This window comes from Anser cygnoides, chromosome 4, assembly GCF_040182565.1.
Source record: "Anser cygnoides isolate HZ-2024a breed goose chromosome 4, Taihu_goose_T2T_genome, whole genome shotgun sequence".
Taxonomy (NCBI): domain Eukaryota; kingdom Metazoa; phylum Chordata; class Aves; order Anseriformes; family Anatidae; genus Anser; species Anser cygnoides.
The window spans coordinates 64546077-64569405 of NC_089876.1; the positions used below are offsets into that span (position 1 = coordinate 64546077).

A 23329-nucleotide genomic window follows, 5' to 3' on the forward strand; every position below is an offset into this window, starting at 1 on the left:
ATCTTCCTGAAGGGCAGCTGTTTTTCTGCTCGATTTCCAGAAAACCTTTGAAGCACTCCTGCTGCATCCAGAGACGCCCACTGGCAGGTCCATCCCGAGCAGGCAGGAGGAATTCCTGCCAGCAGGAACGAACAAATGCCTTTTGGGACACACTTCCCCCTTCCCTGACCAGCAGAGCGTGGTGCAGCGACCGAGGAGGTCCCCGCACCACAAAGCCTCCCGCGGGCAGGGGCACGGCCGCTCCCCTCGCTCCCAGCCCACCGCCGAGGCCCTCCCGGCCTTGAGGAGCCGAAGCACGGATCGGGAGGCCCCGGGGAAGGCGCGGGGAGGCCCGGGGCCTCCTCCCGGCCCGTCGGCAGGCGTGGCGAGGCAGCCGCCCGCCCCTTGCGCCCGGCCCGGGGCCTGGCGGCGGCTGTGGCAGCGGCGGCGGCAGCGGCGGCGGCGGCTGTGTCCCTGTTCGTCGGGCGGCGGCCATGAAGTCGCTGTGCCTCGTCACGGCGGGGGTCCTGGCCCTGACGCTGCTCATCGCCAGCATCTCCTTGCTGGTGGCGCACGTCTTCCAGTCCGTGGTGGACCTGCAGGTGAAGCAGGTGAGAGCACGGCCCGATCGCCGCCCCCCCCCCCCCCCCCCCCCCCCGTCCCTCCTGACGGGTTTATTCCCTCCGCAGATTAACCCCGGGAGGAGAAGGAGGGAGGGAAGGGGCTGGAGGGTGGCGCTGCCAGGCTCCCTCCTCGCCCCAGCCGCGCTCGGTGAGGGCCGGAGCATCCCCGGGGAGCGAAGCTCCCGGCCCCGCACTGCCTGGCCAGGTGGGGGCCCGGGCTGGGCTGGGCAAAAATCCAGTAAATATGAGTAAAAATCAGTTCTCTCGAGGCAGCTTTGCTGGCTGTGAGGCAGCTGCTGTAATGAGGGGCCCGCTCCAGAGCAGCAACACGTAGGGAGAGCAGGGAACACCTAAAGCACCCCTCCTGCCTCCTGTTCTGCCATGTCTATCATAAATTTCTTGCAGCTTTCAGAGAGTGGCTTGTTCTGCTGCTCCGTTTATTGCTGCCTGTACGGCGCCAGGTGTGCTCTGGGCTGAAACGCGCGGTAGTTCCCCAGGCTGGGTGGTGACAGCGGGGCATTTCACCCTGCTGCTCAAAGCTGCTTGCAGCAAACTTTGGGAGCACCCATCCTGGTGTTGTTACGACTGCAGAGCCCTCATTGTTCACGGTCTGCCTTAGCTGTTGTTCCTCTCTCATGCTGGCCCTTTGGGTTTATATGGTGGTCCACTGAAAAGGGTCAATTGCAATGGTGTTAGAAACTCCCCTACTTGAAGCACTTTTCATTAGCTATTCCCTTTAAAATGTCTGTGAAGCATGTAAATTATTACTAATCTGCCTAGTCTGAGGAATATTGTCTCTTATTCAGACAGGGAAACCAAGAGTGCTAACAAATGATGTGATGTAACCACTGCTATTGTCTAACTGGTGACAGAAGTCTGCTCATCCCCTGTAATGTCCTAACCGATGCACTGTGCTTTTCCTCAAGGTATTGACAGCAAGCGTTTCCTAACAGAGAAGCTGTGTTGTGTTATCTTACACCAATTTGGCTTAACGAGGGCATTTTTAGGTTGACAGTCAGTTTAAAACAAGTTGCACTTTGAAATGTATCCCTAAGGTTTAGGGGATAGACAAAACCAGGCCTCCCTAGGTGTCATGCAGCCTGCCAGGGTGTCAGCTGCTCTTCGGGAACTACTCGTGCAGCTGCTCCTGCAGTGTTTGTCCCCAGGTAAGTGCTTCTGCCCTGCTGGAGCACAGCATGGGGAATGGGTGGTTTATCCTGAAGTCATCCGACTGTCAGCTCATGCCTTCTCCAGGCAGTCTGAAAGGCAGATGTGAACGTCTGTGTGTGCAAAGCTGTGTGCAAAGCAAGCCAAACAGTGCAGCTTTGCGTAGACATCTACAGTTCCATCTCCTATATTGCAGGAAAGGAGTCTGTCAGCCTCTGTATCACAGCAGAAGTTAGGGCTTCAAGTCTATTTCATGCTCTTACCACAGGAGCAGTGGGGTAAAAAGAAATAGTTTGGCAGCAGCGTAGGACTGTCAGGAATTAGGTGTGATCCTCCTTACGCGTATTATCTCTTAGCTACACAACTCCTTACCCTTAACAGTTGATTATGTAAGAGTAACTTCGTAGTTACTCTGCAGAGCTTTCAGTAATGCAGGATGCAGTTCCTAGAGCTCAGTCTTTTCCTGCTTAGTGTTTTTCAGCTCGCGCTAGCATGCATCTCCGTTGCACAGGATCAAGCATCTTGCTCCCCGTGCTTCCCAGTGACACCCTCCTGAACAGCTCTCAGCCCCAAAGCAGTGTGCTCCCTCCCAGCCACTCTGCTGATTCTGCTGCTTTCCACGTGCTTTATCCCACATGAGCTTCTTCTCATTTGTGTGTGGCCTAGGAAGTTGCTGTCTCTTGTGTAAGCATGTGTGCAGCTTAGAAAATCTTGTGCAAATAGACAAATCTCAGTTTTGCCTTTGCAGTGTGGCAAGACTAGAGCTTTCTGAGCTCTCTGATTGCTCTGAAGTACAAGGCGGTGGACAAGAAATGTCATCTGTGCTCATGAGTTTCATGCTGGCCCCTCTTAGCCTCCACACCCTCTCTGCAGAAAGAGGTTGTCCTTTACATGGGGTAGTTCATGCTCCTTTGAAGGCTTTCCAGCAGTGCTGACTGACAGTAAAGTAAATTTAAATAAATGACTGCATTATGGACCAGCTGAAGCACCTGTGTGTCCAAACCCAGCACCTACGCAGCCTTGAGGATGCGTCGACTTGACCCAGGGGATTTGTGTGATGCATCCTTTCCAGGCAAAGCAAAGTCTGTTCGGGAAGACAGCAGGTGTATCAGGAGGCTGGGGAATCCAGCAGGGCGTCAACTTTGCACCCCCTGGAAAGTCAGTAGGCAGATGTGTGGTGACAAGGACAGTGGGAGCACCCTTTCCAGAAAGGATTCAAATCTTGCCGATTTATTCTCTGTCTTACTTGTCAGCCTTACTGGCTTTTTGTGAACTCGAGCACCACTGGTCCATCTTGTCCAGTATCTGTTAGTTACCAGAGGTAGCAGCTGAAATTCCAGCAAATAATGGGAAAAAAACCTGGAATGAACAAGAGTAAAATTGCTGCCCACAGGTGAAAAGCCTTCCTAGCTGCAAGCAGTGTTTGCTTTATGCTCTATATTTGTTATATGGTTATGGATTTTACTGCCATAAGCATGCAGTGTATGACTATAACAACCCTTGAGCTATGCACCTAATGCGAAACTTGGGCAATCAGCCCTTGTGCCTTTACCTCAAGTGTTCTGTTTATGCCACATGCCTCACACTGATAAATTTAGAAAATGGTTAGTCTTCTAACCCCTTGAAATTTCAATGGGCTTTTGTTGCCAGCTGTCCACAGCTGGATTGTCAGGAGTATTTGGGGCCCAAAAGGTCAGGGAAGATATTTTATCCCTTGATTTATTTTATGTATTGATCATTTTTAGGTTTTGTTTAATGTGAAATACTAGACTGTGGAGGCTTAGAAAAATGACGAGTTGAGATGCTTCTTTTGAACAGACAGTTCCCAAAGTGCAGGGTCAGAAAAGTCTGCTGTTGTTGGTCTGAAGGTTTACCCTACTGCTCCTTTTAAGAAGCTGCAATTTATTTCTGTCACAGATGGATGTATAAAACTATGTCCTAGAACCAGATCATTTTGCAGTTCCAGGAAAAAAAAAAAAAGTATATGTATATATTTAATTTTCTGTACAAGTTCCAAAAAAGTTCAGCATCATTTTCCACTCCAGTGAACACCACCAACTGCAATTACATTTGGGAGCATAAACTGCCTTTTTTATTCCTCTTTGTAAAGACATGGAATCACCAGAGAATGCGACTGGTACAAATTCAGGCCTGGCATGATAAATAAGTCAGCAGGACAGATGTTTTCGTACACTTGAGATGAATGTGGACTCCACTTGGAAACGACAGCCTCTGCTGTGCTGCTGAGTGAGGACACAGCATGATGTTATCTACTGGTTTTGGGTGGTGATCTTGCAGTTGGTGCACCTTTGCATCTCCGTGAGACAGGATCTCTGAGTCTGAGGCCTCTCTGGGCTACTGCCTGCAGGACTAGTGTCTGACTTGGGGTTTCTGAATACTCCGTGTGTCTTGTTCCTGCATGTAAATGTGTCAAGAGAAAAGGCCTTGTTCAGTACAGCAACAATAACTGCAGTGGGGCTGTATCTTTTACATATTTCAGATTAAGCAGCAGTCCTATGATCTAGTATTTTGAAGCCTTCCTAACCTACCAGTGACCACAGCCTCTGACAAAAAAATGATCGGTAACATCAGATCCTACTCTTCTGTGAATCAGTCAGCAGAGCTAAACAGAATGCCATCAGCTGAGGGACATGGACATATGTTTTGTTTAAAAAAACCATGCTCATATTTTTCTTTTAGGCCCAGGCTGTTTAATATCATGTGGCAGACCCAAATGCCCCTGATACCATTTGGTGAAAAATTGAAGAAAAGAGCTTGCCATATTTTATTATTTGAGAATTTCATGGCAGTGTATCTGAGTCCTGCTCAGAAGTTTGTGAATCTGGGTTTACAACTGGTGTTGTCACTGTACAGAGCTAAAAATACACTGTCATTGCTGTGGGAGATCCAAACAGTGTTACGCAGATCCAGCAAATAAATCACCAGATGACTTGGTTTCACTACCCTTTTGCTCTGTAGCCATCTCCCAGGGGATCACTTAAGATTTCAAAATCTCAGGGACCTGCATTTATTTATTTATTCCAGAGGAAAACTCCTTCATTCCCTTCCTGTTAATGCTCTTTGCATGTAGTCTGGTGCATGTGTATATGTATATAGCACGAGAGAAACTGATGTTACGTTTAGCAAGTCATCATCAAGGTGGGAAGCTTCTTGTTTTCGGTCTAGCTTAGGAGAGTGGCATGGGGCAGTGACCTCCCTGCACCTGGTAAATGTCATCCCTCTCATAAAGGATAGACTGGAGCCTAAAACTGGAATTAATATGCCTGGGGCGCGCTTGTATTTTTTAAATGTTGACAATTTAGAGGGAGTAATAATCTTTCACTTTAATTGCCTCATATGAGAGCAATTTGAGCAGCAAACAGATGCCCTGAATACGCTTACTAGTTGTTGGGGAATAGTACAAATTCCTAGATGGGGAGAGTTAAGGTCAAGACAGCCAAGAGTTAGTCTTTTTATCAGTGTCAAGCTTATGCTCAAATGTATTTCATGCACATGAGAAATGTGAGCTGTACACAACTTATGAAAGGAGCAGACATCAGACCTCTGAAACCCCTGACTTTGTACTGTGGTTATTTGTGTATGGGGAAAAGCTATCTCAGTTATCTCTAGGTATCTTAAATACATTGCTGTGTCACTCCCAGCCCTTTCTGGTAGTGTCATGGAAACAGTATGCCTGATTTAGGGAGATTTTCTGTTCCTGATCCTACAAACCAGCTTCATGCAGGCTCTGTCTGAATACAAACGTGAGCTTCCTTGGCATAAGATTGCAAGAAAACAGGGTCAAAAGCATTGATTTGTGTAGGAAATGGTGTATACGAGATGCTGATAGTTCCAAAGAAATGCGCGAAGCACCTGAAACATGCCTAACATTATTTTTGGTGGTGTTCACAGAATACAGGGTTTGCGATTCTCAGAGGAAAGCAGTCTGCAACTGCAGAGTACTACCAGCTGGGTTGGCTTTCACTGCCATTCAGGAATACTGCTGCCATTCCAAGCTCCTGCCAATACGTTTTTCTTTTAAAAGGTCTTCTCTTTATCTAATCATTCAAAATTAAAATCTGCATGCAGAGAAAACAACTCCTTCAGTGGGAAGGCCAAGGATGAGTCCTGAGGCTGTAGCTGATAATCCTGTGGCTGATAAAGTTAAGACCCCATAAACAGTAACCAAGACATGGCAGCTGGCCAGTTTGCCCTGCCTTTGATTTTGTACTTACAATATTTGACTTGTTTTCTCAGAAGAATAAAAAGAGCAAGTGTTGACGAGACCCATTTAATTGCAAATTATCCCCCCCTCCCTTCTTCCGCCTACTAGTGTTATGATTTTCGAAGATACAGTTTTGTTTGTACTTATTCCTGAAAATTCCACTCTGCAAGCCATTTTTTTTCTTAACTCTAACACTGGCAGTAACAGTGTTAAAAACGTGAAAAGCTTTGATTTTGGTGGCGGTGGTGACGCTTCTATACTTGCAGTAAATTTTATATAAAATTAAATGATAATAAAATAAGGAATTGAGATCTGTGTTAAGTATTCCTAATAGAGCCACATGCAGGTACATTTGTGACTTTCCTTATAACATGGGGTGGGTAAAGGAATTATTGAATCGTTATTTAAGTGCTTCTGTAATAAAATAATGATTTGCAGCTCCTGTTTTGTAGGCCCACGTTGTGTTGAATACAAAGAATCTCTGCCCTATTCAGAGACCTCAGAAAAGCGTGAATCCCAGTCTGCCTAAATGAAAGAAATTTCTATCACTTACAGGTTTTCCTCCCAGGCCACTGAGAAATGAAGTCCAATTGCTTTGGAGACAATCTTACAGGTGTACTGGAATGTGACATTCTTAGGCAAAGAAATCATAAACACAATGAATCTAAGCTTCTTTTCTGACCTTGTTCCTCCTAAGATGTCTCTTAGGACTTCTTGGCCTCACGTTGTTGGTTTCCACTTCTTCTATCTGTAATGTGGGTATGTTTTGTGGTGTTTCACACCAGGTTAGGTTTTTGCTCATATAGAAAGTGCAAGAGGATCATTGTATAACAGTTGATAAGTCTTCATTCTGAAAAATGTCAGGCAGAAGTGTTTGTAGGAAGAAGCAGAAAAACAATCCCAACAGAAGTATGCCCCTAGGCTGCAAGCATCGTAGCATATGCCTGATTTTGTTGGTATTTAGTGAGGTGCTTCAAAGTAAAGCACAAAGTATTTGTAGAGTTGGGGTCTCCAATCGTGTTGCTTGCCCTTGTTCTGAGGACAGAGAATTCCTCTCTTTCCTGTAAATATTATCCAGCGTCTATCACTAACAGCTGATTTGTCTTTCTCATGTTTCAGGGAACAGTATTAAAAAATGGCACAGAAACCTTTGAAGCCTGGGAAGATCCTCCTCCACCAGTCTACATGCAGTTCTACTTTTTTAATGTGACAAATCCGTTAGAAGTGCTTCAAGGAGCTACTCCTCTTGTAGAGGAAAAAGGGCCTTATACCTACCGGTAGGACCATTTCACTGTGTTCACATTTCACTGAACCTGTTGTGTGTAAGGAGGCAAAGAAGTGAGATCCAGAATGTTTGGGATCCCATTCTAGGAGAAAACCTAGCTGCTAATGTGTGCTTGAAAATTTATTCTACTGAGAATGGTCATATACCACCTGCACAGTGCAACTAGGCTGATACATCAACAGCCTGCAAGCAGTTTCAGATTCAGCCAGGGTCTTCTGTTAGATTTAGTGCAAGATTTTGCTCGTGTGCTGCTGCTCCTCAGGTGCTGAACACAGAGGAAGTTCTCTGCATCGTGGCCTGCTGTCTTGTGAGGGAAAAGGCAGTGACTGGTTGAGATGTAAGCAGAGAGGAGTGTTGCATAAAAATGTGATTCACTCAGAAACTAGTTCCTAGTTGAAATTGCACAACTCATATCATTAAAAATGTGGACAGAAAACTAGTTACAGAGTGGAACTAAAGGGAACTCCCCTAACCAGCCCTCACTATGAAACCTACTTAGATTCAGAAATACCTACTGTTCTTACAGATGGCAGGACTCAGTAAGGCCACGTGCAGTGTTGGAGCTTATCTAGCCTCCATGACTCTCCTTCTGCACGGTATGGCTCCACACTGAGCAGTCTGAGTCTGCTGCATGTGGAGAGGTTTCAGTCCCCTTACAAACAAGTTTTCCTTTGGAGCTTCATTCTGCTCCACTGCATGCAGCAGTGTAAAACCAGGAGCAGTCCTGTGGCAGGAGGTGGTACAGTCTTTGAACTCATGGAGGTAGGGGAACCATGGCAAAAATGTTGATTTCTTATTGGCAGTCTCACTGGTCAGACATTCATTCAGACCAGTTTCAGTGCCAGAAGGAGTTGTCTCTACCTAAGCTGCAGAATGATCAGGATCTGGTTGTCAGTATTTTTAAAAATATTGTAGAGTAAAAGAGAGAGCCTTTCGGGCTGCCTCAGTCTCTGCAGTATGTCTTCCCGCTCTGTTGCTCTCCTCCTACAGCTCAGTTTTGTTTCACCCTCTGCCCTCAATCTTTTCCCATCTCTGTTTTTCATTACTGTGTCTGTTTAGCTTTGGCAAACTACATGTGCTACTCTGGCAAAATACCTTTTATTAGATAAACTCATAGAGGTGGGGAAAAGATAGAGAAGCTTTCAAGTTCCCAAGCTTTCCTTCAGGTCTTTGTAGTATAATGCTGATAATTAGTCAGCAGGAGGATAAACAGGGCTGCTTCTAGATGTAAAAGACCTACACGAAACCTCATAGGCCCTTGCTTTTCTGCACTCCCATTCTCTAGCTCCTTTTTTCCCCTTTCCTCAGCATCTTCCAGGCGTCACACACAGCCTGCTTTGTGAAGCTGCACCTTACCCATGGAGGAGTTCCGTGGGATGGACGGGGCTGCCTGGCTTGGTCCGTGCCCGACGGGAGGCCCAGCCTGAGCTGCTGTTTTGTGGCTCGCTGCGAGCCTTCCCCTGCAGCACACGCCACAGGCTGGCTGCATGTGATCAGGCTGGGGCGGGCGACGCAGGCGCTCCCCGACTTGTTTATTGCTGAAGGAGGCAGGCTGCTCCTTCCAGCGCTGCGTGGTTCTGTTGCTCCTGCCTCGCTTGGTTTGCGCGCTTCTGACGTGTCCGAACAGGATTCGACTGTGCTGCGCTCTGCCTGGCGGAAGAAATAGCAAAGTTAAAAAGCTGGAGTGCTCTTTCCCAGCAGATTCTTTAATCCTTGCTTAGCTGCTGCTGCTGCTGTATCAGGCTGTCGGCGGTGGGTGGGGAAAGAGAGGAGGCGCATGGGAGCAGAGGGAGAAGGGAGGGATGTTGCGAACATACTGCATGCTAGAGCCACAGAATGAATACCAGATTAGTATGTAGCACAACATCCAAAATGCTCTAAAATGAAGTGCATGGCTCAGTGTTTTATAAAATGGGCTACTGGGGAGAAAGGCTGGAAGGGAACCATCCCTGACAGGCAGGGAAAAAAGTCTAGGAGTGGCAGAGAGGAGGTGGGACAGCTAAATACAGTCTCATCCTGCATGGTTAAGCTTCAAACAGTTCATAGGTTTGACCCATATAAATTGCAAACCCAGTTAGTGCAGACATAGTTTCTGTACCTAAAATGCAGTAGTGCTTGTCTTTTTAAATCCTGGAAGTTATATTTGCAATGTATAAAATAATTCATTCTGAAGTGCACACTGCTTGCCTGCCAAGCCCCAAAGAACACTTGAATATTATCCAGTCTTGGACACATTAACAGTTTTTTATCTTTAATGTCTCAGATCCTCCTCCTTGTGTCCCTAATCGGGGAGTATTATTTTCCTCTGCAGACTTTTTAGAGTTGGAGAGGCTTCTCAGACTAACTCTGGCCTATTTTAGGTAAGGCACTTCACAACTGTCCATTCCCATCCCCTCTGTTCAAGCCCTAGGCTATCGAGTAGATCGATGTGAAAGAGACTCTTTCCAAATCAAGCTGAAAGTGTAGCCTGACCAAAAAGTTCCTAGGAGGTAGGGATGCTAAGAGCAGTAGATACACTATAGTTTCTGTAGGGGAGGTGGGAAATGGTTGATTTCTAAGAAGAATAATTTCATGGGCCTTCCCAGTTTGCTTTAAGTTAGAAAGACTGAACCAGAGTGATACAGCCTGTCATGAAGCTGCATTAATTAGATCTAGTGCAGCCAGGATAGCATCTAGGATCTGAAATGAGCAAAGAACATCACAGCACAGGCTCTTGCAGAATAATTCACCTTTGCATCTTGGGATTTAAAATTTACTCCGGAGGCAAAGCAATGTAGAAGTCAACAAACTCTTGATTGAATGTGGACTGATGAAATATGGTCTATTTCACCTCCCTCCTATGCTGAAAGGATCACACCATGAGAAGACGACCTGCCACTGCTGTTTTCTGGATTGCTGAAGATTGATATGCGTCTCATTGCGAACCTAAGCCTGCCAGTTCTGCAGAATTGTGGTTCTTGTTTGGAAAATGGTCCTGGCCATGCACTGAATTATGGTTATGACATGTGCTTCAGGGTGATTAAGATCTGACTCCCTTACTAGGCCAGCAGGTAGCATTTGATGTTTCTTGCCAATTCGACTTGTTTGTCAGCAATCCTGAGCTTTTTGTTGCTCGTTTGTAGCTCGTCTGTTTTGTTGCTTAGACAGTACCAGCAGTTCAGGGCAAAAAAAAAATCAGTTGAATTTCTGCTGCATCCAGGATTGCTACCTCACAATTAAAGGAGAAGAGCTAAAACGAGGCTTGTTCTGTTGTTGTGTCACACATAAGCCCAGAAGCCCTATTGCAAAGTACGTGGACACCAGCAGAAAGATTCTGGTAGGTTCTTAGGTCAGGTTAATGAGACTTAGGTGAAGCCTACATCTTATTTTGCCTGGGAGCAAATTTTGCCTGCAGCAAAGAGGCAAAAGCCTTATATATAGTGTCTCTAAATCCTTCTGTACTGTCTGAAATTGTTCTCTTTCCTTGGAGGTATTTCAAGACAAGGTAAAAATATGAAGTGCAATTAGGGCGTGGGGTGGCATTTTTGGAAGTACCCTGTGAGGTCTAATTCAGCTCACGTAGACACAAAGGGGAGTTGTGTTGCTGACAGCAGCAGCAGCAAAAACGGACCAACTGCCAGCGATCTGAAAATCCTACCCTTCGTGTGCTTAGAGCAGTAGAATGGCCACAAGTTGCAATTAATGTCATTTGTACATGTTTAACTTGCTTACAGAGCAAACTTTCTTGTTTCTCAGAGAATACAGGCCAAGAGTGCGTGTTCAGTTTTTGGACAATGGCACCAAAGTATCTGCTCTGAATCCAAAGACATACGTATTTGAGCCTCAGAAGTCAGTTGGAGACCCTGAAGTGGATCTCATCAGAACAATTAATGTTCCTGCAGTGGTGAGTTTTCCTCCGTTTCTGCTTGGAAATCATCCTAACTCACTTTACACCTACAGCTTGTCACTCCGTACTGTCTCTCCCTTTGTGGTAGATAAAGGTGATTGAAGAACTAGAGAGGTAGCTTATGTCTGAGGCAGATACTGCATTCAGTTTTGGTGTGGAATGTTGTGGGATTTTTTTTTATTATGTTCTTCCTTCCCCATAGACCTCTGAGTGTTAGTACCACATTCCTGCGCTGAGAGCTGACACACTTAAGAGATGAGCTTAAGATGAGCTTAAGATCAGGCTTGTTGGGTTTTCGTGACCAAGTGAAATTAGGGAGTTAGTGATCTCAAATACGTGGGAGGAACTCAGACATTTGAAAGAGAAGGCTTGGAATATTTGTTTGGTTGGGGTTATTTTAGTCAAAATGGCAGAAATTGCCTCCAGCCCTGCATCACAAACTGAAGGAAAAAAAAAAAAAGGTAGTAGAAGGGTTTCAGATAACAAAGAATGAAAAGGTGCTGCGAGAATAAAGTTACAATTAAGACAGGCACCCCTGATCTGTATTAGGTGAGACAACCTTGCAAAGGCAGTCTCATTCTGGTGATGAGAGGCAGACCATTATTTTTGGTCTCGCACAGGGGTAGCATGAGAACAGGCAGGTACAAAGCTGTCATACCTTGCAAAGAAAATGAGACAGTACCAAAATACTTGCTGGTTGTGTAACTAAGCCTTTACTCCCCATACTAGTTTAATTGACTTCAATTACAGGGTGCATTCAATTTTGCCTGGCATTTCTAACAATGTCTGTCTGATTTTATGAATGAATACATAAATTCTCTCTATATGGCATTAGATAGAACGCAGTTTACTACGAGTTGCAAACAATACAGTCACTGTATTTACAGTTCCTCCCAGGCATTTGAGTGGTAGCAAGTATTATCTCTCGTTCAGATTTTTGACTGTGATGTACTGTAACAGGCTGTACTAGAAGAACTACAGCTTGGCTCACCCAAGGAATATTTTTTTTTCTTTTGTTTTTGCCTTTTTTTTAAATACATGTTGTAAAATTACTACGAAGGGAATAAATTCTGGTATTGTTTGCATTTTAGAGAAATGCCCATCTTTACAGGCTTTGCTTTTCAAAATGTAAACAATAATTTCCTAAGGCTGAAATTCAAAGCGCATCTCCAGCTGTAATACACCTGTGAAATTCAAGCTGCTTAGAAAGCAGTTTTGCACGTTTCACTTTAAATGCATTCTTAAGCCTACAGAATTCAGTCGCACAGAACCAAACTGATTGTGTGCCCATGCTTAGCTGAACAGGAGTCTGCAGGAGCACATCCCTGGAGGAGAATAGCTGAAGAACCTGTTAGCCAGCACATTACTAGCCGCAAGTGGAAATAGTGAAACTGAAAATACAATTCAAATGTGTGCAATGCTGAAATGTGTGTGTCTGTGTTTGTATGCAGCTGTAATTATTTATTCTACATGAAATCTGACCATTTTTCCCTGATTCTAATCCCCTGACAGACTGCAATGGAGTGGACCAGGGCAACCTCTCTTCAGTTTGCCACAGAGGTGCTGTTGCTCCTATACCAAGAATCCCTGTTTACAGTTCGCACAGTGCATGAATTACTGTGGGGCTACAAGGACAGGCTGCTGTCAACCATTCATCTTCTGCATCCCGAGATCGATCCAGTGTTTGGTTTCTTTAATAAGGTAACTGGCGTAAGAGACTTTCGGATGCTTTAAATTAGGGGTGATGTCATTCCTACAGAGTTGGGACTGTCATCACCCGCCAGTGGAGAAGGTTGCTCCCAGGCTGAGGCCAGGAGGCAGGCTGCAGAGCAAAAGGATGTTCCCTGTTCAATTTGGCTGTGCTTACGCACTGGCCTGTGGCACAGCTGCGAGTGTTTTATCTCACTTCCCTTTGTCAAATACGCATAAGCTTTCCAAGAGTGGATGTAAACAATTCCACTGTTGATTGTGCTCGCTTTGAATAACATGGCCTTTTTGGCACCACTTGTGCAAACTATCAGAAAATTTCCTGACCAATTTCCTTCGCAGTAATTAATTGAGATCACATTAGTTCTGTGCTGTAGCCATTCCTGGCTTCCACAGTGTCTCTGTAAGTCACCTTGGACCGGGAGGACTCCTTGTTTCTCAAAAATATCTACAGCACACATCTTCTGTGGGTTTATTTTGTTAAAGACTGCTTTTTCAGTGGCAAATTTCAAAGGGTTAAAAAGGCTAACCTAATGTTGCATTCCCTTCACTTGGGAGGGGTGGGAATTTAGCACAGTCATGTCCACCTCACTTATATTCAAGGTGAAGTTTAATGATTTGCACTTACCTCAGGGGAGTCCATCACTCCTGTGGTGGATTTGTAGTGATGGCAGCTCAGTCTCCTGTCACCCTGTTGTTACCAGTCAGGTGTTAAAGAACAAGTGGAGTGATTAAAAACTTACGTATCTGTTTGCAGATGAATGGAACTGATGATGGAGAATATGTTTTCCTAAGCGGGGAAAGGAACTACCTTAACTTCTCAAGGATTGTGGAATGGAAAGGAAAAGAGTAAGTTTTTCACTGTGGTTAGGCCTCTGTCAAAATCTGCCACTTTTCACATTTTTGTTGAACAAGAATGTTCACCTTTACATTCTTTACAAAAAAAAAAAAATCAATTTATTTTGTGGTTGTTGGTAGTTCTTAGCAGCTCTTAGCTCAGACCAGGCCTCCAGTATTTTGGTATGGGTCATATAATTATGAAAAGAAGACAGCCCCTGTCCCTAGAGAACAAACTGCTGTGAGCACTCACCTCTGAACCCCTGACTGCACAGGTTACCCTCCCTGACACCCCTCCCTGGATTCTTACTTGCCTGGTGCCAGTTTAAAGAGAAGACAAATGCAATTTAAACCCATTTTAATGCCCCTTGTTGTTAGCAGAGCTGAGGCAATAGGACTTAGCACTGTACAGGTCTGATTCTTGTTTGCCCAGACCATAAGCTGGCCTGACCACTGCTCAGAGGTCTTTTAACCCTTATTCTCTTTGCTTCGTTTTCTTCAGGTCATTGAATTGGTGGACAACAAAGTCATGTAACATGATCAACGGAACAGATGGGACATCCTTTCACCCACTGATTAGCAAAGATGAGAACATTTATATCTTCTCCTCTGATTTCTGCAGGTAAGAAAAGGAAAACGTCATCACTCAGACTTTACAGCAGAGCATTTATGTCCATTGATGTTGAGGTTTTATGTTAGGCTAATATTTTTCCTTCCATCGTTTTATTTAGCAGGGTTAGCATTCAGTATTCATTTGTGCTATGAAGGATGAGAGAGATAAACCAAAAAATAAAATAAATAAAGTAATAATAATAATAAAATCTGTATCAAATTAAGGATGTGTTATTTGTAAAGAAGGATAGAGTGAAAATTTGAAAGATGACTGGAAAGACAGGCTGGACTGTCTGGCAAGGCTTGTAATGAGGGGAAGAGGATTTCTATGAACCTTGCCTGAAATTTATTTGTCTCCAAAATCTTCTCTTGTTCTGCTTTTTAGAGAACCCAGATTGCCTTCTTCAGAGATGTGTGACTTGAAGCAGTGCTATTTAAAATGCAACAATATTCAGAAAAAAAGCATGGTGTTTCCTTCTTTATCTTCCTCCTGCTGGTCTCCTCCCTTCCAAGTTTCCCTGTCTGTGGAGAATGATCTGAAATTCTCTATTTAAGTCAATACGGATGTGTGTTATGCTAAATTCAGGACTCGCCAAATTTGTGCCTCCCCTCTGTTCTGTCTTGCCCAACCGTGTGCCTTGCCTTGTCCCTCCCAGTGGCACACACCAGCACTGCCTCACACAACGCATAATAGGAACACGGGGACATGGCCGAAGCCCCAAAATGCTAAAGTCAGGTGTCAGTATCCCTGGAGCAGCACAGTTAGCACAGGATCGTCCATTTCTTGCAGCAGCAGAATGATGAGGTGTGTATGTGATGATCAAAAGCCTGTTAAATTTAACAGAAGATCATTGGAATGGGCTTCGGCCAAGGCCACAGCTTACTGTAAACTGAAGTAGATAAGTAGGCATCAACAAAGAGACATCTGCAGCAGATATTAGCATATTCTCAAGACTAACAAATCTGAGTCTGGCTTCTCTTTCTTGCAGATCTTTTTACCTGGTGTATGACAGCTCAGGAAGCGTTGCAGGCATCCCAACCTACCGCTTTGTGCCCTCTCCTATGGTGTTTGCCAACACCACCATTAACCCAGACAATGCTGGATTCTGTGTGCCTCCAGGAAACTGCCCTGGCACTGGGGTCCTCAACGTCAGCATCTGCAAGCAAGGTATGTTACCAGGCGGTGGAAGCAGACTGGGAGGACATCAGCAGCAACATATTTCTCCTTTCTGACTGAAATAAATGAGGACAGTTTGGTGAGGCCTGTAGGGATGTGACTGTACTCAGTGGAACTGGTCACCAGCAAGTGGTTGGTTAGTGTTAAACTGCAGTAATGAAGAAATGTATCTGAGGGGAGATGTTCTTGTGAGATGTCATCAGCTCCAGCAATGATATAAATCAAAGAAATCAGAAGGAAGTACCAGGATCCATACTGAACAAGTGTGGGCATTTGTAGTCTGCTCTTATCCAGGTAGCTGTCACATCTGCATAGTTGGATGACCAGTGAAAAGACCAGCATGCAAGCCATGAAGCCGTGCTGATGCTGCACAAGGGAACATCTGGCTTCTTCTAAGGACTGGGCATCAGTGTTAATTTTGCAGCCCCAGAATGGACTTGCCTTTACTGTGTAAATAGCACAGTGCAAGGAGTTTTGAGGTCCTCAAAGACTTTCTCAAATCCTGTTCTTTTCTTAAATGGTGATTTTCTATGTTTTCATATTCCAGGTGCTCCCATATTTCTATCAGCTCCACATTTTTACCAGGCAGAGCAAAAGTTTATAGAGGACATAGAGGGCATGCACCCGACCAAAGAATATCATGAGACATTTGTGGACATCAATCCTGTAAGTACAGCCTTTTTTAAAGGGTCTTTTTTAAAATGCAGTCAAATCCAAGCTCATAGGTATAGGTCACCTTCTTGGATGATGTGTATCAATGTAGCCTCATTGACTTCAGCAAAGCTGTGTTATTTTATGTGGAACTATTCAAATGTGCGTGTATGGAGCAAATTTTTCTGGATAACGGGAATTAAAATGCTCTTCCTGTCATGCCTGCGCAATTAGAGATGCCAACAGGCTGGTATTGATGAAATGAAGAGGCTAAAATATTTCTGAGAAGCAGATGAGGCTACTTTTCCAGCTCACCCTGCCATCCCAGCCACTGGGGTATTGTCCTGACTGTATTTTCCCCAAGCTGAAGAAGCTGGGTATGTGGACTAAGAGAGCAGATCAATACTCAGTGGATGCTGGACTCAATTTTGATAGCATGGAGCCATGGAAGGAGAGATGCAGAAGCATGGTGATTATGTCTTTCATGGAAGTTTGTGGGGTTTTTGGTAATCTCACTGTGAGATGTCAGAAATAAAGGAGCTTGCAGCTGATGGTCTGTGGTTTTACACTGTACTCTAGATCCACACATCTGAAGGTAGGTCAAGGGACAGAGCAAGATCATTACCTCCCCTGTTTACAGAAAGAGAGGAGTCTGACTCATCAAGCTGCTATGGAGGAAATTGCATAGTTTCTCTCAACATCTAGTGCAGATGCTGCTTGACATCTGATTTGGTGCCAAGCTCTTTCTGTTATGCAGCTCTTTTGAAGTATTAGTGTAAAATGAGCTCTGCGACTCCTCGCTTCCATCCACCCCCACAGACTAAATTTGGCTTCTTGAGCAAGGAACATTATTTCTGTGCACCCATTTGCAACCTTTACTATAGCAGTGGCAATACTGTGAGAAGTGTTTCGTTCTCATCACCTTTGTGACCGTATGCTCCCATTCATTGTGGCCGGTATCTCTCAGTCACCCTTCAAACAGAAAGGTTTCTTTTGTGTGAGATTGCAGGGTCTTCACACAGTATTCAGAGACCAGAACAAGCAGCAGTACGTGATAGCCTTTTTCAAAACTACAGCTAGATCTGAAAGAAGGGGGATCACTCTGTAGCTTAAGTGTGGGTTACCCTGTTTCTGTTGTAGCCTCTTCACATCTACTTAATTCAGAGGCAGACTGAAATCTGGGCATATGAGATACAAGAGTATCTTGCAAGATTACCTTCCCTTGGTGAAGGGAAATAAATAATAACCCTAAGTGGGTCTTATATTGCCTTGTCAAGTCCACACCAGTGTAACTGTTACATTGTATTCTCCTAATGCCTATTATTTCATGCTTACTCTTTAAAAATAATAACATTAATAATAATTCACTGCTTTCTTCTATTCCCCAGCTGACAGGGCTTGTCCTTCGAGCAGCCAAGCGGATGCAGATCAATGTTCATGTCAGAAAACTACCTGAATTTTTGTAAGTGCTGCAGGGTGGATATCTCAGACCTGATTTAATATTCAAAGTGAAGTTGTCTGCAGTGTTCAGATGGAATATTGGTTGGAGAGAGAAAGTGAGAGAGAGAAATCTAGTCAAATCTTAATTGCAAATGGCAGTACGCTCTTCAGTCACAGACCAAGTGGCTATTGCAGTTCCTTCTGCAGAGTAAAGATAGTATTCAAGAAAAGAAGTTGCTGGAGACAAGTTACACATGATGCTTGTGGTGGCATCAGTCATATTACACTGATGCAACTCCAAGAGAGGGTCTGCCACAAGGGAGTGGGGCTAGAGCTCGGAGACCTGCTGCTCACTGCAGCGAGGACATGCCATCCTATTCTTCACAGCTTTTAGAAAAAAATACTGCAGATGCCATCACTTCTCAGCAGTATCCACGTGAAAACCAAATGAAAAGGAATAACCCCTTCAAAGTAGAAGATCAAGTGGTGTGTCTCAAAACAGCCAGCAAGTCCTACCCAAAACTCAGGAGGGAGGGCTTAGGTCAGGCAGAGAGAAAGACCTTGCCTTGGTGACTGCGTTGGTATGATAACAAGAAACCTTTGTCCTGAGACTCAGGCAGTCCATACAGCAATCCTTGCTACTCAGCTTATTGGCACAGCTTTGCCACATATTATAACTAAAAAAGAAGTGTTTTAATTACCCCAATCCCTATGGGATGGTCAGTGTTTCTTCACCTTGTTTTCTAGTGGCCAGGAGCTGTTGCATTAAAACAACTTAGGAGCAAGCTGTTATTTCATGTGTGCCAAACTATTTTTATTTTTTTTACTGTTCTGTGCATGTTGTGTGGACAATAGTTTCTGTGTTTTACAAGTATGAGTAACCTTCAACATTGGCTTAGCTTAGCATTCCTTTTGACTGGCACAAATCTGTCATTCAGTAAGTTATTAATGAGCCTCTTATGGATCCCTTTTTTTTTTTCTTTCGCCACCAAATCCCAAAACAGAAATTATTTAGCATTTTGAAGATTGAGATTGTTCTGCTCGAGTGGGGAGGTGAAAATCAAGTCCAGAGTTTCTCTGAGGACAGTTTCCTTGTTCATTGTTCTATTATAATCTGTCTTCAGAACCCTCAAGTTGAAAAGTGGGAAAAACATAATATCTTGTTGTTGTTTTTTTACACAGTGAAACAGGCAACATCCGAACACTAATCTTCCCAGTGATGTATCTAAATGAGGTAAATATGTTATTTCTTTGCAGCATTGTGGCATGTTTATTCTTGCTAAAATACCGTCTTTGAGCTAGCCAGGAAAGAAATGCATGTTTTCCTGTTGCTTTGTATAGTGATAGGTAGGAAGCTGTTGTTGTTTCTTACTAATACCCTCTTACTGTTTGTTGACCGTTGCATTAAGTTTAGTTCTGGAAAACACTGTCAGATAGGCTTTGTAATTGCAGAGTACTTGCCACGAGGAAGAGGCAGAAGGCTTGCAGGATCACATCTTTTTGTGTGGAGACTTCTATGAATGCAGTAGTAGCACAGTCTGTGCTGTAGTTGGATCACTGCCTTCACTGGATTCAGGAAACACTAGCTTTGATGATTCATGCCATTACTCCAGGTCTATATTATTGCTTTCCTAAACTGAGCATTCAAAGTCACTACTTCCTTTAGAAATGCAGAGCAGATTATCCCTCCGGCCACAGAAGGAGAGCTAAGGATTCTTAGAGGGAAGGTATATCAAGAAGCAATGAAGCAGAGGTGGAGAACTGTGGAACTGTTGTTACCCTACACCTCACAAAAGTAAAATGGCCTAATATAAAGACGAACAGAAATCAGTCTTTCTTCTTTCTTCGTCTTTCTCTGCTCCAGAGTGTTCTGATTGATGAAGCATCTGCCAGCAAACTCAAGCACGTCTTGCTGGAAGCTAGTGTTGTAACTGGAATCCCCTTTGTAATCATGGCTATCGGAATTGTTTTTGGGATTGTTTTTACTGTGCTCGTGTGCAGGTCCAGGGGAATAAGTGAAGAGGTAAGTAGCATATGAATTCAACTTTGCTTACTGTGTGTTAGTCTGTGTTTGATTTTCTTTTGGTTGATTTTATTTCTTCAGTATCTTTTTGTACACAACATTTTTATGTGTTGTTTTTGTTTAAAATGACCTTTCTAGGGAGGGGAAGTTTTAATAGACTCAGAATAAATGCATGAAAACAAAGGAATGCAGCTAATATACGAAACGTGGTAAGGCAGGTCCTATCTTCTGTGCCTAACTCCCTTGCTGATAGTAGTGAAAAAATAAAAAATCAGCCTGTCTAGAGGACCCCGAAGGGTAAGATGTAAAAAGTTCACCGTATTTGCTGGGCATTAAATCACAGGCAATTGGACAGTGTTCTCAATAGAAACAATTGCCTTAACGCCGGTTGATTATTTTTCTGAATCGCTATGCAAATTCATGACCAAAGAACAGATGACTTTTACAGACAACAGCACGCAGATAGTTTTATCCAGACAATGCTAGTTTGTACATCTATTTATGAAAAGTTCTGTCACAAAATGACATGCTGGCATTAAGGCTGTTAGTTAGCAATGCTGAAAACTCAAACTTCACCCTGACAGTTAAGGCAGTAGGGTTCAGATGAGACAAACTGGGTACTCTAGTTGGCTGTTTTCTCCCTGTAGCTGCTGTGGTCTTAGTGTGGTCTTGCTTGTATGATGTTGGCTAAGTACCTTCTTAAAACCACTTGAGAAAGCACCATTATGCCTACTTCCAGAGCTCCCAGCTGCGCTGTGTCTGTGCTTCATCTTAGTCCGTGGGACCCAGTGCTGGTTAGGGGTGTGATGGTGGTGGCAGCAGTAGCGGAGAGTCCTCAGCCTTCCTTCCTCGAGCTTTGAAGAACTGATCTCTGTCTCGCTTGCTTCACTCTTGCAGTTCTCTCTGGGCACCCAGGAAGCATTTCATGAGCAGGGGTTCTCAGGACCATACTTCAGGTTCCTTTACAGCAGATCCTCGTCCTTTTTCCTTGTTCCTTTCTTCCTTTTTCTTTTGCCCATATTTCTGGCAGGCTCAACTAGAAAATCAAAACTGTCCCATTGCCTGAGGCCCCTGTCCCAGGCATTCCTTCCCCTCCCTATGTGCTGGCTTCATACCAGCCCTCTTGCATGTTCCTGGATGCTACACAGTGATTAAAATGACCAAGTGACACCTCAATTTCATGATTTCTCTGTTACTTTTGTTGCTTTTCCTGCAGACGTAAGAGTAACTCAGCCAGTTACAGGTCTGTTTGCGATGCGCCTCCCACCAGGGTGGTTATGGTCTTTCATCATCTGGAATGTGCTACGGGGAACCGAGCAATCAGGCCTTTTCTTTGCCTGTGAATGAGCACATCTGCCATGCTGAGTCCTTGCTGAAATCCCTCTGGCTGGGGGATGTCCCTGACAGTTCAGTGAGACAGTGCCCAGAACTGAGCACACCACACCTCCAGATACACAGATTCCCTCCTCCCTTTCATCGCTTTCCCAACTTGCTCCACAGCCCTGCAAAGATGCGGCCTGAGCCTTCCCATTTATTTTGCATCCTTAATATCCTACTAATCAACGACTTTCCCCATCACTGCCTCATATCTCCCAGCTTCCAGGAGGACTGCTTTCTCTGCAGGATGTGTCTCGCTGTATTTCTTGCCCATTACCCACTGTTCACACCGTGAATCCTGCAGTGTGAGCCTTCTCTGGCCCAACTGGCATGCAAAGCATGATCTTGGTAGGCCTAATCCCTGCTTCACCTCACTCACTGTCCTTAGAGAAGGCAGCATCCTGCCCTCCAGTGGGAGCAAGGAGAACATTCTGGCCCTTCCACTCGCCCCAATCCTCTCCATCCCCTGGAGTAAGCAAATCTGGGACAGCTCTTTGTACCCCAGTGCCAGCCCCTGCCAAAGCTGCCGTCCACCCTCCAGCACCTCCCCAGCACAGCGGTGGTTCTCCTCCATGAAACTGCACGTAGAAGTAGGAGACGAGCTTTTTCCTTTCCTGCCTGGAGTTTCAGAAATCAGCTTCCCCACCGTGGAAGCTCTGTGATATGCCACATTTAACTTTCCTGTGTTAAAATTTCTTTCTTGCAGAGTACTGAAGAAGAAAGGTCCCCACTCATCAGGACATAGTAGTAGATTTTCTTTAACATGTGAGCTTGGAGAATAAATTATTAGAGCTGACCTAATAGCAACTACCACTACCCACCGTTGTCCACCGTGGAGAAACAATCGTGTCAAGTGTAAGTTTTTGTGGTATAGAGATGGAAGAGAATCTGGACTGTCATCAAGGAAGGAGACTTTTCTTACCAGCTAAGTTACAACTTTAAAACTACATTTTAAAACTGCTCAAGATCCTGCTTTTTCAGCTCTGCACTCTCTTGTCCCTGCACTGACACCCACAGACGATCATAACCACTATATCAGTGAAAAGAAAAAAGGCCTGATTCATCACAGAAATGACAGGGGTAAATTTTGCAAATGGCCTTAGGAGCGTGGGCTGCAAAGTACCCTTGTAAAGACACCCGTATCACCCAGGAAGACCTGTCATTTTTCCTGTAGGCCTAGTATTGTTTTTTCTGTAAAGTATTGCGCGCTGCTTACTACCAGTATGCACTGACTGTTTACTATTAATGTCATTGGTCTTTCCACAGAACTGATTTGTACGACTAATCCAAAATATCGCGTGAAACGTTTTAAGTATCTGTAGTTATTGGGGAGAAGGAATCCAGTGACTGGAAATGCTTTTACGTACAGACCTCGTAACTGTTCTAACTCTGCACACAATGCTATTGCATGTTAGTGTTACATTTATCCTTAAGATTTGGATTTTTTTCCCTTCAACTTGAAAAAAACGAAGAAAACAAAACAAAACACAACATTTGTCATGACGGTGGAAGGCACAAAAACGGTGTTCTTTTTTCTCTGGTGTTTGTGTCACGGTTCTCAGCTGTGTGGTTTAATATGAATGCAGATTTGGCGGTTACGTTTATTGTTCAGGATAAAAGCACACCTCCGTATTAAGGTATGTGTAGGGCCTTGAAAAGCTGTAACAGTTTTTTACTTGCCAAGTGGAAACTTGTTTTCAGAAATTACAAAAGTATTTTTCCCGTGGCGAAAGGGATATTCTAATTGGGAAGTATTTCCATTGGATCTAGATAGCAAAACATATTTTAAAATGTATTATTTTCTTCTAAATAGAGGTATTGTTTTTTCCATTGTTTTGGTTTGTTGCTTTTTTGCCTAGCTGGTGCTTTGTTCAACAATTTTGTTCATCTGCAGCTGGTTCCAACCAGGACGTTCGAAGGTAATTGCAATTACTTATTATCTGTATTAGCTAGAAGCACTCACTGCAGCCCATGGTGCTCACAGCACTGCGGTTGCAGCTTTGCCTGCTCCACTGAGGCAGACTTTGCCTCAGCAGAAGGCCTGAGTTTAACAAATCAGTATCCTAAGCCTTGGCCAAGGAACGGGACGTCGCTAGGACATTTACCTGCCTGTTGCCTCGTGGACTGCAAGCACGCACCAGGGAAGGAGGGACTCATTGCCACTTTCTGGAGACGGTCATTTCTGGAGCAATTTCACATCGCGAGCAGAAACTGTCCCCTCTTCTCTGCGCCCCTGCCTCAAATGTTGTTATTTGGGTGGCCAGCCTGGAAAGAAGCACTCAGTGAAAACACTTTGGGAACTTTCTTTGCTCTGTTTTCACTCAGAAGTTGCTCTTGCCA

General features: G+C 44.4%; 1 protein-coding gene and 1 long non-coding RNA gene across 5 annotated transcripts; one reads left to right on the forward strand and one right to left on the reverse strand.

Annotated features, from left to right (window-relative positions):
- Positions 1-369: 369 nt before the first annotated feature.
- Positions 370-22819, forward strand: SCARB2 (scavenger receptor class B member 2). 2 transcript variants are annotated; one of them, XM_048045673.2, is made up of 13 exons: positions 370-590; positions 7114-7271; positions 11015-11162; positions 12678-12866; positions 13630-13721; positions 14212-14331; positions 15311-15489; positions 16046-16164; positions 17538-17611; positions 18772-18823; positions 19454-19612; positions 19751-19821; positions 21696-22819. In XM_048045673.2, exons 1-12 carry the CDS (start codon positions 474-476, stop codon positions 19778-19780), a joined length of 1437 nt encoding a protein of 478 aa, XP_047901630.1. In that variant the 5' UTR covers positions 370-473; the 3' UTR covers positions 19781-19821; positions 21696-22819. The 2 variants fall into 2 exon arrangements, with proteins under 2 accessions (XP_047901630.1, XP_047901629.1); XM_048045672.2 differs by lacking the exon at positions 19751-19821 and having other exon boundaries at positions 375-590.
- On the reverse strand, positions 3458-23233 carry LOC136790828 (uncharacterized). 3 transcript variants are annotated; one of them, XR_010831539.1, is made up of 4 exons: positions 23095-23233; positions 8636-8929; positions 6677-6844; positions 3458-4184 (listed from the first exon to the last, which is right to left on the reverse strand). It is a non-coding gene; the product is annotated as an uncharacterized lncRNA (long non-coding RNA). The 3 variants fall into 3 exon arrangements; XR_010831536.1 differs by lacking the exon at positions 6677-6844 and having other exon boundaries at positions 3463-4184; XR_010831538.1 differs by lacking the exon at positions 3458-4184 and having other exon boundaries at positions 4841-6844.
- Between the last annotated feature and the right edge of the window lie 96 nt (positions 23234-23329).

Bases quoted from the DNA above. Each gene is read 5' to 3' on its own strand.
- SCARB2 (XM_048045672.2), top strand. From the start codon at position 474: ATGAAGTCGCTGTGCCTCGTCACGGCGGGGGTCCTGGCCCTGACGCTG. The intron at 591-7,113 runs GTGAGAGCACGG...CTCATGTTTCAG, and splicing joins TGGACCTGCAGGTGAAGCAG to GGAACAGTATTAAAAAATGG. The intron at 13,722-14,211 runs GTAAGTTTTTCA...CGTTTTCTTCAG, and splicing joins GTGGAATGGAAAGGAAAAGA to GTCATTGAATTGGTGGACAA.